Genomic DNA, 16,260 nt, shown 5'->3' with positions numbered 1-16,260 from the left:
CTGACCTCATCGAGGTGCTTCTCCCTGACGCTGTTCAGCTCTCTCCTGTGGTCGTCCCTCAGCTGCTCCAGCTTCCTGTCGTGGTCGCGCTGCACCTCCTCCCGCACTTCCTGGAGCACGTCGGCTAACTGGGTATCGGCAGTGAAACACAAAGGTGGGCGTACGAGATGTTTCATAACCACACAGCAGTGCAAACACAGGTCAGTCAACTCTAACTCTTGTCTCATTTTCTACAAATCATGTCTGTTGCTTATTGAGTAGTATCTAAACCTGTGTGTGTGTGTGTGTGTGTGTGTGTGTCCCCTCTAACCTCTCGTTGGTACTCTGCCAGCTGCTGTTCGGGTCGTGGACTCATCAGCTCCCTCCTCCTCTCTGTGCTTTTGACCTTTATACACACATAACAGTACAAACACCCAGACAGACACACATACACACATACATACACACACATCATGAATCTGCCTCCCCAAAGTCACCAAAGTGCCAGCACTGTACTATCAAATTGGAATAAACACAAGCGCCAAATGATTTATGTTCTCGCATCTTTTCCAATTGCATTCTGTGTTGACATGGGTTCAAAGGCACACAAATGCTGGCTAATATACACTCAAGAAGAAGAAGTTTAGAATGGCACTATTGATTGTGATTGGCTGAAGATAGACACACTCTAAAACAATCTCTGGATCTGGCTGAAGACAGAGACACACAATGTTGGGATTTTTTTTTTCTGCCTTTAAACTTAACAAGGGCTTCAGCCACACTGGCTATAAGAGAACTAGAACTTGCCTGACCCTTGCACACACTGGCAGGTAGCTTTCCCCTGCGTGAAAACAGGCATTGTCTTTTCCAAGCCAGTATGCAAACATGCTCACATCTAGCCCGGATCCAGCCCCATGAATCGCTCATTTTCGTTTCTCATTCAGAATTGCTTGTTAACCACAAAATCATTTGAATTTTGCATTTTATTGGACTGGTATTGATTTCCCTGGAACCAACAGACATAAAGCATTCTAACTGGGCTTGATGCCATTAGCCTGTGTTTACATGTAAATCTCCATTGTGAGCACTGGGTAAAGCAGCCTGATTTGCTGAGTGTTGCAATGCTAGTCGCAATGCCAAAATTCAACCGGTGAATGTTGTTAATGAGTGAACAGGAATGAAATCAAACATGAGCTTGGATCCAGGCTGGCCAGCATCATCCTGCACCAAATCCTCAGTCACCTCCTGTTTCAGAGAGTTCAGTTTCTCCTCCCTCTCTCCCAGGAGTCTCCTCCTCTCCGCTTGGAGCTCCTCTTCCGACTCCGCCTTCAGCCGCTCCATGTCCCGCCTCCTCTGGGCCTCCAGCCTATCGCGCTCCGCGGCGCGTTCTTCCTCTAGAGTGACACACAGCTCCCTCAGCAAGGCTTCACCCTCCTCCCTGAGGACAACACACACACACACACACACACTAATGTTAATTTTTTGGGATTGTGGGGGATATTTGATTGCAAACTGAATAAAGTTGAACTGACTTGAATTGCCCAAGTTCAGCTGTAGTGAAGGGTCATTGAACGGTCATACTCATTATCTTTAATAAGATTTTGTCCAAGGGATCCCCATATTGGAAACAAACTGTACACTGTACATGGGGAGATAATAATTATAGTGAGACTGAAACTTCTGAGAACAGCAATTCCTATGTATTCTCTAGCTGAGATAATTTCGAGTGAATTAAACTTTTCCTCATTTTGCTGGGGGAACCTATGGAACCTCCTCAAGGGCCCCTGAGGCGTCCCCGAACCCCACTTTGAGAATCACTGCTCTAATGTACCACTGTGTGTGTGTGAGAGTGTGTGTGTGTGTGTGTGTGTGACCTGAGCTTGTGCTTCTGGCTGTCCTTCTCCCTCTGGACAGACTCCCTGAGCTCCTCCAGCCTCCTATCAGACTCTTCATTCAGCCTGGCCTCCTCCTCCCTCCTCTTAGACTGGAGACGCTGATGCAGAGCCCTGGAGGGGCGGGCACACACACACACACACACACACACACACACACACACACACACAGAATTTGCCATGTAAAACAATAACCCTACGTAGCAATGAAACGTAAAAGCATACAAGATCGTGAAGAAGTAAACAACATAGCATAAATTACAGCTCAATATGTAAACTACAATAAAAGAATAATAAAAGAATAGTTTTGTTTCATTATTTGTTTCATTATTATGTCTCTCTCTAATCTCACCACACACGGCTCATAGCCGTCACAAAGGAGGGAAAGCTTTTCATGAACGCACACATGAACACACACCCACCAAGGAGACACAGCTGTGGACACACAAGGACGCCACACACATACCCACACACACATACACTGACACACAAACAGCATCATCATTTGGCTGCAGGCATAAACACTGAGTCACATTGTAAACCTCAGTTCTCGCTGCACAGGGCATATAAGGATTCATCAGTGGAGATTAAGAGCACATATAAATACTGCTGCAAAGGCCATGTTGCCATACTAATGTAGAGTAACAGTCCTCCATTGAATTCTTTTTCCTTCTAATTCATTCTAATTCCTTCTCTCCTGCATGTCCTTCTCTCTCCCTCGCTGGCAATGTTCATTTTCACGCCATTTTTTAGTCACGGTCATGGACTCTTTTGTTCCGGGAAGTTAGTCAGGTTTTCATGCTGTCATGCTGATTCAAATTTGTCAATGACTCACTGAAAATGGCATATGATTTGTCGACAAAAATAATAACCTTTTAGTCAATGAAAACATGTCGACTGCAGCAGCTCTGAAACTGTAGAAAATAACATCCCTGTATTAGTGTAGATTACACTTGCAACATTTAGTAATTTCAAAATGTACCTGTTGATCTGGGAGCCTGATATTTTTGGGAAAATTGTCAAGATGGACAAGTTGCATTCCAAATGTTAATGCATGTCTGTGACTGGATAATAAACCATACCTCCAATGATAAAACATTGATTTTAGATTATGGGTTTGATATTAGTCTCCAAGCAGTCTCCATAACAGAACAAAATAAAATGATTTCTGATATCACAGTGGTACAGAATTTCTACTTATCACTGTCCACAATTGTTGACTAAATTTAAAAACCACACTAGTTTTTGACTAAATTTAAGCAGAGATTAACACTGGCTAGTTCACTTGATGAAAGCAGAATGTTTCGACTCATTCAGTAACAAAAGGGAGGAGGAAAGTGTGTTTTTTAAGTATTTGGACTGGGCTTTTTGTAGTATTTCAGTTTAATGGACTTGTGTGATATAATATGGGGGCGGCAAAAGCCTAGAGCGAGGTATTAAAAGGTTTGTGAGGATTTTAAATCTTTCCTTGTCTTCAACGTTACGCTCCGCATGCCTACCTGACTCTTTCCTCGCTCTCCTCCTTCAGCTTCCTCTCCTCCTCCTCCTCTTCTCTCCTCAGCTCCTCCCGGAGGAGGCGCATTCTCTTCTCCCTTTCCCTCGTCGTGCGCTCCTTCTCCTCCTCCACCTCTCTGTCGGCCTTCCTCCTCTCCCTCTCCCTCTCTTCTTGTCTCTTTTCCCTCTCCCTCTCCTCCTCCCTCTCCCTCAGCCTCCTGTCCTCTGTCCTTGCTCTCTCCTCCTCCTCCTCCTTCTCCCTCTCTTTCTTCTCCCCCTCTTTCTCCTCCTTCCGGGTCCTCCAGCTCAGCTCCTCTCCCAGGGGGCTCTCCTGCTTTCGTATGGGGGATTCGGGCTCTTGGAGCTGGGTGTTGGAGGTGCGGACCAGCCGGCCCCTGGAGGTTTCGGGCCTCTGGAGCCCCAGGGAGGCGCTAAGGCCCTCGGCTTTCGGACGGAGGCCGACACCTCGCTCCGAGTGGGAGGGGCTGGAGAGGGAGGGAGAGGGGCTGGACTGGTGGAGGACCAGCCGCTCCACTTTCGGAGCTGGAGGGTCGAACCTGCCTGCAGCCTGCAAACGCCTGGAGAGAGAGGTGTCATCATTTCCAATGTGGAGAAAATGTTTTTTAAAAAAAAGTAGGCTATATTTAAAGGACTGGGACTGCAAAGAAAATACAGTGCAAACAGGGCAAATCCCTTTCCTTTGACACAGTGTCTGCCAGTTTTACCAAATGAAATTCAAGACTTTTGAAGACCTTTTAAAAAGAAATATGAGTGTGATTTTCACATTCTCAAATGTGAAAATGAAAACTGTAGACCTATCACAACATTGGTCTATGTGTCTGAGCTGATTTCTCACCGGAAACAGAGCACACCAAGAAATTGCAACATTTTTAATACCTCTAAAACTGAATTTGATACTTCCAATTCTTTATCTAACTATATTCAAAACCTTTTAAAACCTTGACTTTAGATAATAATAAAGTCAAGAGAACACTGTATACTCAGCATAAGGATGATGTGCCAATGGGTCTGAGCACAGTGGCCCTTTTCCAAAAAACAATATTAAAAACAAAAGGTTTGTTATAGAGTTACAACAAACCTCTCAGCAGCCTCAGCCCTCTTCATCCTTTCCCCGTCCTCATTCTCCTCTTCATCTTTCGTTTCCTCTTTGTCGTCTTTCTCCAGCGGACTGACAGCAGCCGACAGGTCCTTGAGGTCCAGGACCTTCTCCGACAGCTTGGAGAGGAATCCAGAACAATCCCAAAACAGGTTGGAAATGAATGAATGAATGAATGAATGACTGGTGGGTGTCTCCATATGACATTATCAGAATTAACTGTTTTGTCTAAATATTCAGTAGCTGCAATAAATATGAGGATTTCTATTCGACTTGATAATGTGAGATGTAATTGTACCTTGACATCGTCTATGGAGGATGAAGCCTCCTCAATGTGTTCGCTTGGCTCAGACTCCTGCAAGAACACACACGCACACTCAGTGACAAGTGGCAAGGTGACAATTCTGCATTAACACACACATACGCACACGCTCGCATACACACACGCACTCACAAACTCGCACGAGTGAAGTACATCGCAGATGACACTGACATTGAAGCATGCCGACTTTACCGAAGATACACAGAAACACGGTATTAGACAAAGGCAGAGCGTGCATGCGAACACAAACACAATGCTGGCGAGCTGGCAGCCAAGTAGGCAGTCAAGAGAGCAATCTGCAAAGCAAAGCAAGCAGGGGGAGTTGTAGCGGGTCCTGGGTCTAGTCACATATCTCTAGGCCTTCAACAGCCGCCGATCTACAAGCAGACAGACTGGCAAAAGCCTGCACTTCGACCGGGAGGGAGGGACCAGAGGCACCAAGAGGAGCGAGAACTCTCCAATCCAGTCCTCAGGGGCTCCAATGGGCTGGACAGCTGATTGGCCCGGACGTTTTGCTTTGGGCTTCGGATGGACTGACATTCCAATGTGGGTGTGTGATGGCGTCCGGGAGCGTGAGGTTGGGGGGGGGGGGGGGGGGGTCATGGTGGATGAGGCAGCCCCTAAGGCAGTGGACTTGGATACTTTTGGGAGGCCCGTGGGCCCCGCGCATGCGTTGAGAGGTTGGGTTTGGGTTAGGGTGGGGGGGGGGGGAGAAGGGGTGACGGGGTGGGGGTTGGGGGTGGAGGTGGGAGCACGCACACCGAGTCCTACCTCTGCCGGAAGGGGCTGTTTCGGGGCCGCGCTCTTCGTCTTCTTGCCAGCAATGAGAGTTTTTCTCTTTCGGTCGAGCGTCCTAAGGTTAGTCAACATCGTCTTCTGGACCGCCTCGAACCTCTCCACGAGTTCCTCCTCGCTCTCCGATGCCGTCGGGGGCTTCCGGGCGCGGCGGTCCGCTTCGTCCTCGTCTGTCCCCTCTCCCTCTGTCCCCTCTCCCTCCGTTCCCCCTCCCTCGCTCCGCACGCATCTCTCCGCCGCCTCCTCGTCGCTCTCGCCCCCTTCCTCCGTCGGTTGCTTGTGGCTGAGGGAGCATCTCTCCAAAGCCTCCTCACTCTCCCCGTCCTCCTCCTCCTCCTCCTCTTCCTCATCCTTCTCTTCCCCTCCCTCGCTATTTACACACCTCTCTACCTCTTCCTCCGCGCTCTCGTTCCTCTTTCCCTCGCTGTCTTCCCGTTCTACCTCGTCATTATCGTCGTCCTCCTCACTTCTCAGACTATGGTCCACCGCTTTGTCGCTACCTCCCTCTGACTCTCTGGCAAGAAGCTTCATGAGCGTTTTCTTCTTCTCTGCCTTCTGTCTTTCATCGAAATATCTCTCCACCTCTACCTCGCTCTCCTCCCCTTCCTCCTCCGCCTGTTCCTCAATTTCTTCCTCCACTGCCTGCATGTCCTCCTCCACCTCCTCCTTCTCGTCCACGAACCTCTCGACGGCCTCATCGCTCTCCCCATCCTCTACTCTGTCCTCGGTCTCGTCACCCCGGCTTTCCACGCACCTTTCTACCTTTTCGTCGCCGTCATCTTCCTCTCCCTCAATGCTCTCTCGCTTTTCCTCGCTGGGGTTTTTGTTTCCCGACGCTCCGCCCTCCCCTTCCTCACTTTCATCTTTCTCTTCGTCCTCCTCACCTTTGACGAGTTCCTCCTCTACCTCGTCGCTCTCTTCCTCCGCCTTCTCTTCCTTGCTCTGCGCCACCTCATCACTTCCTCCTTCCTCTTCCTCCCTCTCAACCCCCTCTTCGTCGCTTTTCAAATGGCTGTCGTCTACATCGTCAGCCTCCTCATTTTTAGCTCCTTGCTCCTCTTCCTCCTCCCCATCGCTTTTTCTACCTTTCTCTACGGTTTCCTCACTCTCTTCTCCCTCATCATCCTCCCCTCCTCCTTTATCCTCTGCCTGTGCAACCTCTCCCACTTCCTCCTCCTCATTTTCTACCCCTCCTTTCTCCTTGCTCCCTTCTCCCTCATCCTCCTCCTTCCCATCCTCTGCCTGAACAGCCTCGTCTTGCACCTCTCCTCCCTCCTCCTCCTCCTCCTCCTCCTCCTCCTCCTCCTCCTCCTCCTCTACCTCCTGTCCTGTGCATTGAGGTTCAGCAGACAGGGGTTTGGGGGAGGCAGGACCTGCCCCCCCCTCGCTGCCATGGTCTCTGTTGCCTGCCAGGGGAGACAGGCGGAGGTGTCGGCCCTTCAGAGAGTCCTTGGTGGGGCGGGAGGAGGGGGTGTAGAATAGGAGGAACAGCCCGCCCGTCCAAAACAGAGACACAAGGGAAGGCGTGCAGAGACACAAGGGAGAGAAGGGAGAGAAGTGAGGGAGGAGGGGAGGTGAGGAAAGGAAAGGAGGTGGACAGAGAGGCTGTGACCCCGTGAAAGATGAGAAAGGGGCGGAGAGGGGGTGTTTATCTTGACATGCAAAACCAACCGATGGCGCCCTTCGCAGAGCCAAAGATGATTAGTTACGTTAGACAATGGACATACAGGGTCTATGCACAGGAAAATATATTAGAGACAGTATGTAGATACAAATTTAAGAAATACACACATACATGCACATACCAAATACACACACATTCTCTCTCTCTCTGCCCTTTCCCTCCTTTTTCTCTCTCACACACACACATCTGATGTGATATGATCATAGTGTATATAAATGTGATTTTCTTGTTTAAGCGTTTCTTCTACATAGAAGCAATATACAGCTACACTGCCGCAAAATCTCTGGGAAATTTTGACATTTTTTAACACCAGAGTGAGGAATCCATGTATTCCCTGCTTTCTCTTTTCAGTGTGTGCAATGTGGAATGTGTGAACAATTTGTTAGTGGTTATTTCTCTCATGGTGTCAGTGGGGAGTTGGACTGTGCACCACTAATGTCAAAAAAACAAAAAAAAACATGATGATGACATGCTGCTGGTATTTCGAATCAGACAGCGAAGCAGTAACAGTGACAGTAGGTGGACAGCAGGACAAACAGGAAGACACAGTGGCAGCCGTGGCCGTAGGACAGATCCCAGCAGCACAGCAGCTACAGAAACACATCCCGGGTCACGGTGCAAAGGTGAAAGGTCAAAAGGTAAGACAGGTCAAATGGTCACAGGAGAGAAAGAGACACAAGAGCAGGAACAACAAATGGTTTAGAATCACAGTTATATGAGACAAGGAGAAAAGGTCACTGCGGTAACGATACACTGAGAACATGTAGCAACATGCAGACAATTAGGGCTGTCCCCAAACTAAAAATAAAACATTTTCGGTTAGCTATTTATCTACAGGACTTTGCTGGGCTCAACTAAGTAAAACAAATACTGAAATTGCAACACTGGCCACTGCAATTTCAAAATGATCTGAGTCTGCAGTTTTACCAGAGGGAAAGGTACTTCAGACTGCTTCCTCAACAATATACTCTGTGCTGTACAAAATCCCTGGTGTAAGAATAGAAATACTTATTCACCACAATATTCATGAATATTGTTGGGATGCCAGAGATGTGATTCTAATTTTCCTGTCAATTCATGCAACATGGAAAAACAAGAACTATCAAAAATAACTCCAAGTGTCTCAATCAACTAATAACTTGTCAGTTAAGGTAACAAATATAGTGCAGCCCTTCAAAGGATACAATACAGTACATTCTACAAGTGTTACATACAGAATACAGAAATGTTAGACAGGTTACACTTTGAATGTTACAATATGTTACACAACAGTAATGAGACAGAGAGGCAGAGCGAGCAAGAACTAGAATGACAGAAATGTAGCAGGGAGCCACTGCAGGAGGGCACGGTGTATGTGTGTGTGTGTGTGTGTGTGAGTGTGTATGTGTGTGTGTACCTGTTGGGACGGGGGTTCAGGGCTGTGGTCTCCAGACAGGGCCAAGTCCTGCAACTCTGGCTCGGTCCTCTCCTCTGGTGGAGCTGCACCACTGGCCTCACTGTCCTGGAACACACACACACCCAAGTTACCATGCTAGTGACATAGCAACGGTAGCTTAGAGGCAATATCTCTTCTCATGTTCTCTCATTGCGAGACAAGATTCATTGTAAGATACTATGGCATAGGAGCAATAACAATAAACTCCACCACTGTTGTGTGTGTGTCTACCTCGTACTGCAGGCCTCCTCCGAGGGCATCCAAGTCCAGGTGGAGGTTCTTCAACAGTCTGGCTGAACCACGAGAACTTGGCTGAAAAGGGGACAATATCAGGTTTGACTAGGGCGTATATTGAGCCACAGGCAGCAATAAACATGCTCATTTCATCGTTTGCTTTTAGGTTTTATTGTACCTCGTTTTCTGAGATTCTGTCTTCATCGTTGTCGTCGTTGTCGTCGTCGTCGTCATCGAAGCCGGGCAGAGAGAGAGACACCCTCTCCTCCTGCCTGCTGCCTAAAACACTAGACCCTCCGCTGCTCCGAGGACCCTTGTGGAGAAAAGAGGGGAAAAAATTAATTTCATTAGAGTATCTAAGTTGCTTGGGCTAAGTGCCTATTTCCACGAAGAATCAACAGTGCAGCTTACTCTCTACAGTACAAATATAGTCCACATTTGGCTCATGACCATTCAGAGCTCCTGTGACAGATCTATACCCCCAACATATCATGCCACATTTGTTCTTGTATAAAGCATTTTACATGAATTGTAACACTGTCTTTTCTTTCATAGGGCTCTTGAATTGGCTAATGTTTGCCATGCACTCTTCTACAATGGTAGTTACGCCCAAGCAATCTGGTCAAAGATGTGTTCCAACTGGGCTAATTCCTGTGATGATGATGCACAGCTAGGCGTGCTATTTTACTTGCTATGCCAAATATCATGGTAAGTTAGGACTAGCTGGCAAACCTTCTTGTCTTCTCAGTTTAATTATTTTTATGTATGTTATGTCTAGTTACTCTGAAGAAAGTCACATTGCTTGTTATCAGCCACAATATCCTTGAGAATGTTCTTTACTGGGATTATGGGTAGATGCCTATCACATTACAGGGGGAAAAGCTGCCTTTTCTCTCACAAACACACAAGCTGCTCATTATAGGGCTCGGGTCTTACCCCCAGGGCTGTCTTCAGGGGCTCCAGACCCCCAGAGCTGCCGAGGGACCCCCGGAGTGAAGGCGCAGATCCAGGGAGGGGCCCAGGCCCGGGGGCATCCAGACCTCTCAGAGGAGCCAGGCCGCCCAGCGGGGACGGCAGGGGTCCCAGGGTCGAACTCAGCGCCTAAAGGGGGAAGAGAGAGACAGTCAGGTGAGTAAACACATAACTAGAATTTCAGCACATTGGAGCACTGGAGCATTGAGGATGTCTCTACCTTCAATTTTTGTCTCACCAATATTACATTAGTGACAAATGCACTTTCACTGAGTACAGCACAGGATCTCTCTCAGTGTTTCTCTCTGTAGTCCTACCTGCTGAATCCCTGCTCTGCCTTGTCCTGGCTGTCCATCTACACTTTCTCCCGGCTCTTCTCTCGCGGGGCAGAGAGGAACCGAGGCTACCTCTCCCTCTCTCGCCTCACCTTTCCGCGGCTCTCTCTCCGCTATCTCCTGTCCTGACCGCTCAACCGCACTCCCTCCTGTCTCCTCGTCTGAGCCGGCCGAGAGGGCCGTGAGGATCAGGGATGGATAAGGAGCCGAATGTAGGAAAGGGGATGGAGGAGTTGCGAAGGGCACGAGGGAAGAGGGGAACGTGGACGCGATGAAGGAGCAGACTTTGGTGGAAAAGCGCAGAAGACGTGCGTAGGAGGGGACTACAGGCTTCGAATCCAATGATGGTGACAAGCCTGCAAGCATGGACAGAATTGAAGGATCCAGATGGGGGACGCGGTCCTGTTCACGGTCGCTTGCGTCTAAAAGATGAACTACAAAGGACAGCTCTCCTTTTCGCTGTCTACCCTCGTTTTCTTCTCGCGCTCCCCCTAACACCCCAGAGGAGCTGAGGGATAAAGGGATGAGCGGATGGATTACAGGCTTCGCTCCTCCATCCTCATCAGGCTTTCCGATCTCTCGCACCCCTCCTTCTCCATCTCTGTTTCCCCTCTCTAGCTGTCTCTTTAACCTTGTGCGACCCTGTTCTCCTGCCTGCGTCTCTCTGACTCTCTTTGGCTCGTCCATCTCTAGAACCTCTGCTCCTGTACACTGCGCTTCTCTTCTGTTGTCCCGCACCTCCTCCGTCTCTCCCTCCCTCTGCTTTTTCATCGCTATCTTTCTGTCCTCCGCTGCCGTCGCCCTTTCTCCTACCTTTCCTTCTCTTACCCCTTCCTTGGGGCGGGGAGGGAGAGAGGGATGACCGGACCGGCTGGATGAGGAACTTGTGGGTGCTTTTACTGCCTGTCCATCTTTCTGCCATCTACTTTTTTTCTGCCGTTTCCTTCCTCCACGTGTGGACTATTTAAAGGAAGGATAAGTAGAGGATTGACAGCAGGAAAACAGTGAGGCAGAAGTGATGGTTTAAGGAAAAATCCACCCTCAGATACTCTTACACTGTTAGATGGCATCTATTTATTATATTCAATGCATTCCAGGACTTATTTTGTGATGAAGTGTAAGCGTAAATGACTTTTTTGGTGTACGCACTTTCTACTTCTGCTTCAGTTAGTGATGTCCTACATTTCCCAGAATGCCTTTCGACAACCCCTAGAAAAGAGGCATGAACTTTGAGGTTTTCTAGAGTCACGTCCCTTACTCAAAATACAACAGGTCTTGTGGCTGCATTGCATTATGGTCCAATGTCAGTGAAGAATTTGGTATCTTAGCCTCTTCTACGATGCATTTCTCCCTGTATGATTGGTGAACATTGGTGAGCAAAATGGTGAAACTAGAGAGAAGCCTTTGCTCTTTGAGTAGAAGGGACTGATACCAAAATCTGGTGTTTACTGTTCATATTTTAGATAGCTGAAAAATGCTCTCCTATCAAACTCCAATGTAGTTGCACTGTAAATGCCTGTGTTTGGCCAGTTATCTGCAGGAATAAGAAAAATACACCATCAAACAACAAAATGGGTCCAGGCATGCAAGGTACATCAGCAATAGCTGTTTCTACACACTTCCTATACACTTATAAATATCTTAAACAGGTTATTTAACATTGTGTTGGTAGCCTGACTGCTCTTTTGAAAAATAAAACTGGTAAAGAGCTATCCTGAAGGCATCTGATCTGCCCTGCCATCTCTCTTAAGCCACACAGTCGTTTCCCAACATGCTTCGGTGACTCAGTAATATAGCCATGCATCTTTGACTTCAGGGTTCAGCTTCTCTAGATCAGTGAACAACTTACATCACACTCACAAGTGCCAGTTACTGCCAAAGATGATTTAGCAAGCAACGCTGTAAGAGACCATGTCCAAATAGTGTCAAAGGGAAAGCACAATCCAGTCCAGTCCAGTCCATTTCGGAATGAATGAAAAAGACATTACACAAATAATTCTCCCATCCTCATACAGAGCCTACATATTAGATAACAACACAGATTTGCTCATCCTGTGTATATGCTCTGTAAATATGATAATATGAATAGCCATTAGCCAACAATGTACAGTGTTCAAATCCTGCATAAATGCACTTTACACTGAAAAACTGCAAACATCTGTAAATCTGTCAATAGCCGTCATAGTGACAATTCTTTTTAGCCTGAAGAAATTCTTCATCATGAAGACAGACTGTCTTTAAGATAAATATTTAGTTTTTAGTGTAATTTTTATTTATATCCTTTGTTACCTTTTTGTTCAAATCCTCAGCACCTTTTACACTTTGTCCACCGATCTACCTACACCTCTATTCTCTGCTTCAACAACCCAATAAATTTCATCTTCTCTTCTCTTATCTTACGAATATTTGTTAGCAACAGAGAAAATGTAGCATCTTTCAAACAAAAATTAGGAAATACAACATAAAAAAAGAAAAAATCAACCACTCACTCCAGGAGTCTTCAGCGGCTCCTTCCTCTTTTTCTCCTTCTTCTCCTTCTTCTCTTTCTTCTTCTTTTTGTCCTTGTCCTTCTTCGGCCCCGGGCCTCCCGCAGCGGCTGTGAGCTGGGCGCGCTCACGCTCCTGGGCCACCAGGCGGCGGTAGTGCTCATCGCAGGGGTGATCCCAGGTGGACTGGCCCGAGGAGAAGTTGAAGTAGTAGACGTCCCCCGTCACATCCTGGCTGTGGGGGGAGGAGGAGGAGGGGGAGAGGAGGGGGGTCACTTCAGCACCTCAAAAAAGGCCCAGAGAAGGGAAGGAGAGATGATGGATGGATGGATGGATGGATAGATGGATGGATGGATGGATGGATGGATGGATGGATGGATGGATGGATGGATGGGTGAATGGAGAAATGTCACTGGAGGTTTGGGCTGACTGTCACCTAAAATTGAATGCTGAACCAGGTTGTGTATTTGTTTTATTCATAGAACCTATCTAAAAGAAGTGTTGGGTGGTTGTATTGTTTTTCATAATAATGAATAGTATAAGAAATGATGTCAATTTCAGTAATAATATCACAGTTACTAGTCAAAAAAAAAGTTTGTACTCTTGTTGTCAACCCCTCCAAGTATCAGATTGAAGTTGAACTATACAAAAACTATATCCCACCACTATGGCTATAGCTTAGATGAGAAATCTATTTAGAGTTTATGAGTAATACTGTATATTGCCTTTTTGTGTAATGAGTCTAACATAGAGAAAGCAGGCTTCTTGTTGGCTTTACACATTGTTCTGTGCTGCTTAGTGGCGACTGATTGCGTTATTAGTCCTACACAAGACCCTAGAATCTCATTCAATCGACTTGAATTTACTAATACTATATTATAACCTTATAATATGTCATTAGTTTTCTGTATGGTTACTTGCTCTAAAATTTATTTCATCTAACATCTAACTGAAGTTATAAGTTACATACATATTTGGTGTATTAGTAGTGAGTTGTAGTTTATGATAAGCATTTTCTAGACAATTTGACTACAGCTGACATCTGCCTGGAGAGTTGTTGAGAGCAGGTTGCTATGGGCTTCCACAGTTCAGGTCTCAAGAGCATTCACCCTTGATTATTTTCAAGGACCCCAAAGCTTCTAAGTTACCATCAAACAAACTGGTATGAATCAGACTTGTTGGGGCAGGAGATAGCATGTGCAAGGAACATTTTAACTCCTCATTCAGGATCAACCAGATTGTTTATAACTGCATTTAATTCATCAGGAGAAATCAAAACATAACAGTAAGAGCAATCCCTCTTCCATACCACAGTGTATCTGCTACACAACCGCAGCAGATATACTGCTCCAGACTAGAGTCTTCTCTATTGGGGGTTTTGGTCTGGGGGATCCAGTCCCTCTCTCCCTCCTTACCAAGGCTTCCACTCGTGAGGCAGAGGGGCAACCATGCCCTCCCTGGCCAGCCATAGGAGCTCCGGCTCACTATCGGGATCAATGCCAATCTCTCTGGCATACTCATGGATCTCTGATGAGAGAGGGAGAGAGAGAGAGAGAGCATTATGAGAAGAGTTGAGAATGTTTAACTATATATCGTAATAGCAGTATATTATATCTAGTAATATACAATATGGTAGACTACAGTTTGACGGATATGGGTTTTAGAAGGCCAATATCGACACCAATATTTTTAGACTGAAATCACCAATAGTCACTGATATTCAATATTCTTAAATTTGACCATTTTCATGCCAAAAAAATACAAGCATTCAGTGTTTCCTCCATAATTTTATTCTTGTCAGGGTGGAAAACCTCTGAAACACCATTTTAGACCATCATATGACACTAAAATTCTCCATAGAAACCCATACTGATTCACATCTTTTAAGGTTAGCAGCTCCTTAAGGCAGGGACACACCACACCTATTCAATGGTAGGGGAAACATTGCTGCCTTTAAAAGGAACAATAATGTACAAAAAACACAATTGAATGATAAAGAAAGAAAGTGTGCACTGAAAATAACATGTCATTGCAGGTTTTACAGACTGTTAGCTGTGGTCAGGGAGAAACCTCCATCATATCAGTAGTGGACAATACTGACTGGCCGATATCTGATGTTTAATAAAAGGCCAATATTGGCCCAAATTATCAGCAAACCAATATATTGGTCTAAACCTATCATAGACACAGATAATCAGGGTGAGGATTTCACACCAGCCAGATGCTGGTAAGTTTGTACATTTTAACTTTTGGATGCACCAGCCACTGTGACTCTGGAGCAGATATGCAAGTTTCCTGCCCTGCAGATAGTTGTAATAAGGTCAAAGGAATGTGCAGCTTTTTGTCTTCATTAGCAGCAGCAGCAGCACTGGTCGCTTTCAAGGCTAATAATATCCCCGCTAATGTACCCACTATGTCTTGTAGAATGGGTTCTGGTTATATTAGCCTGGAACTCCATCCATGTAACGTTAACCCTATGTACCTTGTTCAGAGGGGATATAGTTCTCATCGTAGTCCTCCTCAAGGATCAGCTGGTCTCCAATGAGAGCAGCTGCAGTCATGGTTACTGAAGAGACAAGGGGGGATAGAAAACAGAACGACTGGCAAATGAAGGGACAATATCATATTTTATAACGCAGCTAGTGGCAGACAACACTACATAATGTAGTCAGTCTAGCTTGATACAGTTCTTAGCTGTGGAAAATACACGGAATATAAGATAATAGCTTGACAACTTCCTTAGCTAAGAAGATTAACAAATTACCTTGTAGGGCTATTTTAACTTATGCAAAGAGAAGCGATGGTTTATTAAACACGTTCCTAGAACAATGCAGCTGTGCATCAGTAGAGACAATTAAATCTCATCTCGATAAATATAAGCGTTCGATATGCAATCATTTTAAAGCCAGTAATGCGCAGGAAAGTAGGGGAAGGGGCGAGCTTACTCAGTTAGCATCTCAGCTAACTTCAACATTAGCTGTGCTTTATCTAACGTTAGCTTGGCTAGCTAAGTAGTTACAGAATAGCTTGTTAGCGTCAAGTGATTTACCTTGCAAGCTATTAATCGTTTTCTCACTAGCCTCGGGGGCAATGTCGATCAGGTTTCACTTGGTCAACACGGACATTTTGTACGCAGAAGGGAGAAAAAGATGAGCAGCCTAAATATCAACAACAACATAAGCATATCTCCAAGGACGCTTCGCTCGCTTCCGGTTGACGATGGCAACGTTGTTTCAAATTGCGCTCTGATTGGCTGAGCCATATATGGCAATTCTGTCGTTCCAGAACCTAGTAATTGTGAGTTCGAAATAATAGCAAAATGGAACTTGTTACGAAAGTGTTCTGCTGCGGTAGAATAAAGAAGCGAATATGTACAGCATGCATATAATTGATGCTTAAAATTATTAAACGGCACATCTCGGCAACTTGGGTTTCATATAAATTCACATTTTCCCACTTTTTTGGGTCCTTTATGTACACTCAATACACTCATGTGCACGGTATTTCCTACAGCA

General features: G+C 46.1%; 1 protein-coding gene across 1 annotated transcript; it reads right to left on the bottom strand.

The window, feature by feature from the left end:
- Positions 1-3: 3 nt before the first annotated feature.
- On the bottom strand, positions 4-15,934 carry LOC139638355 (centrosomal protein of 164 kDa-like; the record flags this gene model as incomplete). The annotated part of the gene is made up of 16 exons (XM_071512472.1): positions 15,795-15,934; positions 15,228-15,311; positions 14,161-14,272; positions 12,749-12,980; positions 9,889-10,053; positions 9,131-9,265; positions 8,950-9,030; positions 8,680-8,784; positions 5,576-7,048; positions 4,781-4,837; positions 4,465-4,601; positions 3,371-3,943; positions 1,854-1,985; positions 1,222-1,417; positions 311-385; positions 4-128 (listed from the first exon to the last, which is right to left on the bottom strand). Coding segments are annotated over exons 2-16 (3,677 nt in total), but the record flags the coding sequence as incomplete, so codon positions are not given.
- Between the last annotated feature and the right edge of the window lie 326 nt (positions 15,935-16,260).

This window comes from Centroberyx affinis, unplaced genomic scaffold (genome assembly GCF_046629955.1).
Source record: "Centroberyx affinis isolate AG114_WGS23_722 - 3 ecotype Tasmania unplaced genomic scaffold, CSIRO-AGI_Caff_v1 ptg006301l_1, whole genome shotgun sequence".
In the NCBI taxonomy this organism is placed as follows: Eukaryota; Metazoa; Chordata; class Actinopteri; order Beryciformes; family Berycidae; genus Centroberyx; species Centroberyx affinis.
This window is presented reverse-complemented; position numbering and strand designations above follow the sequence as displayed.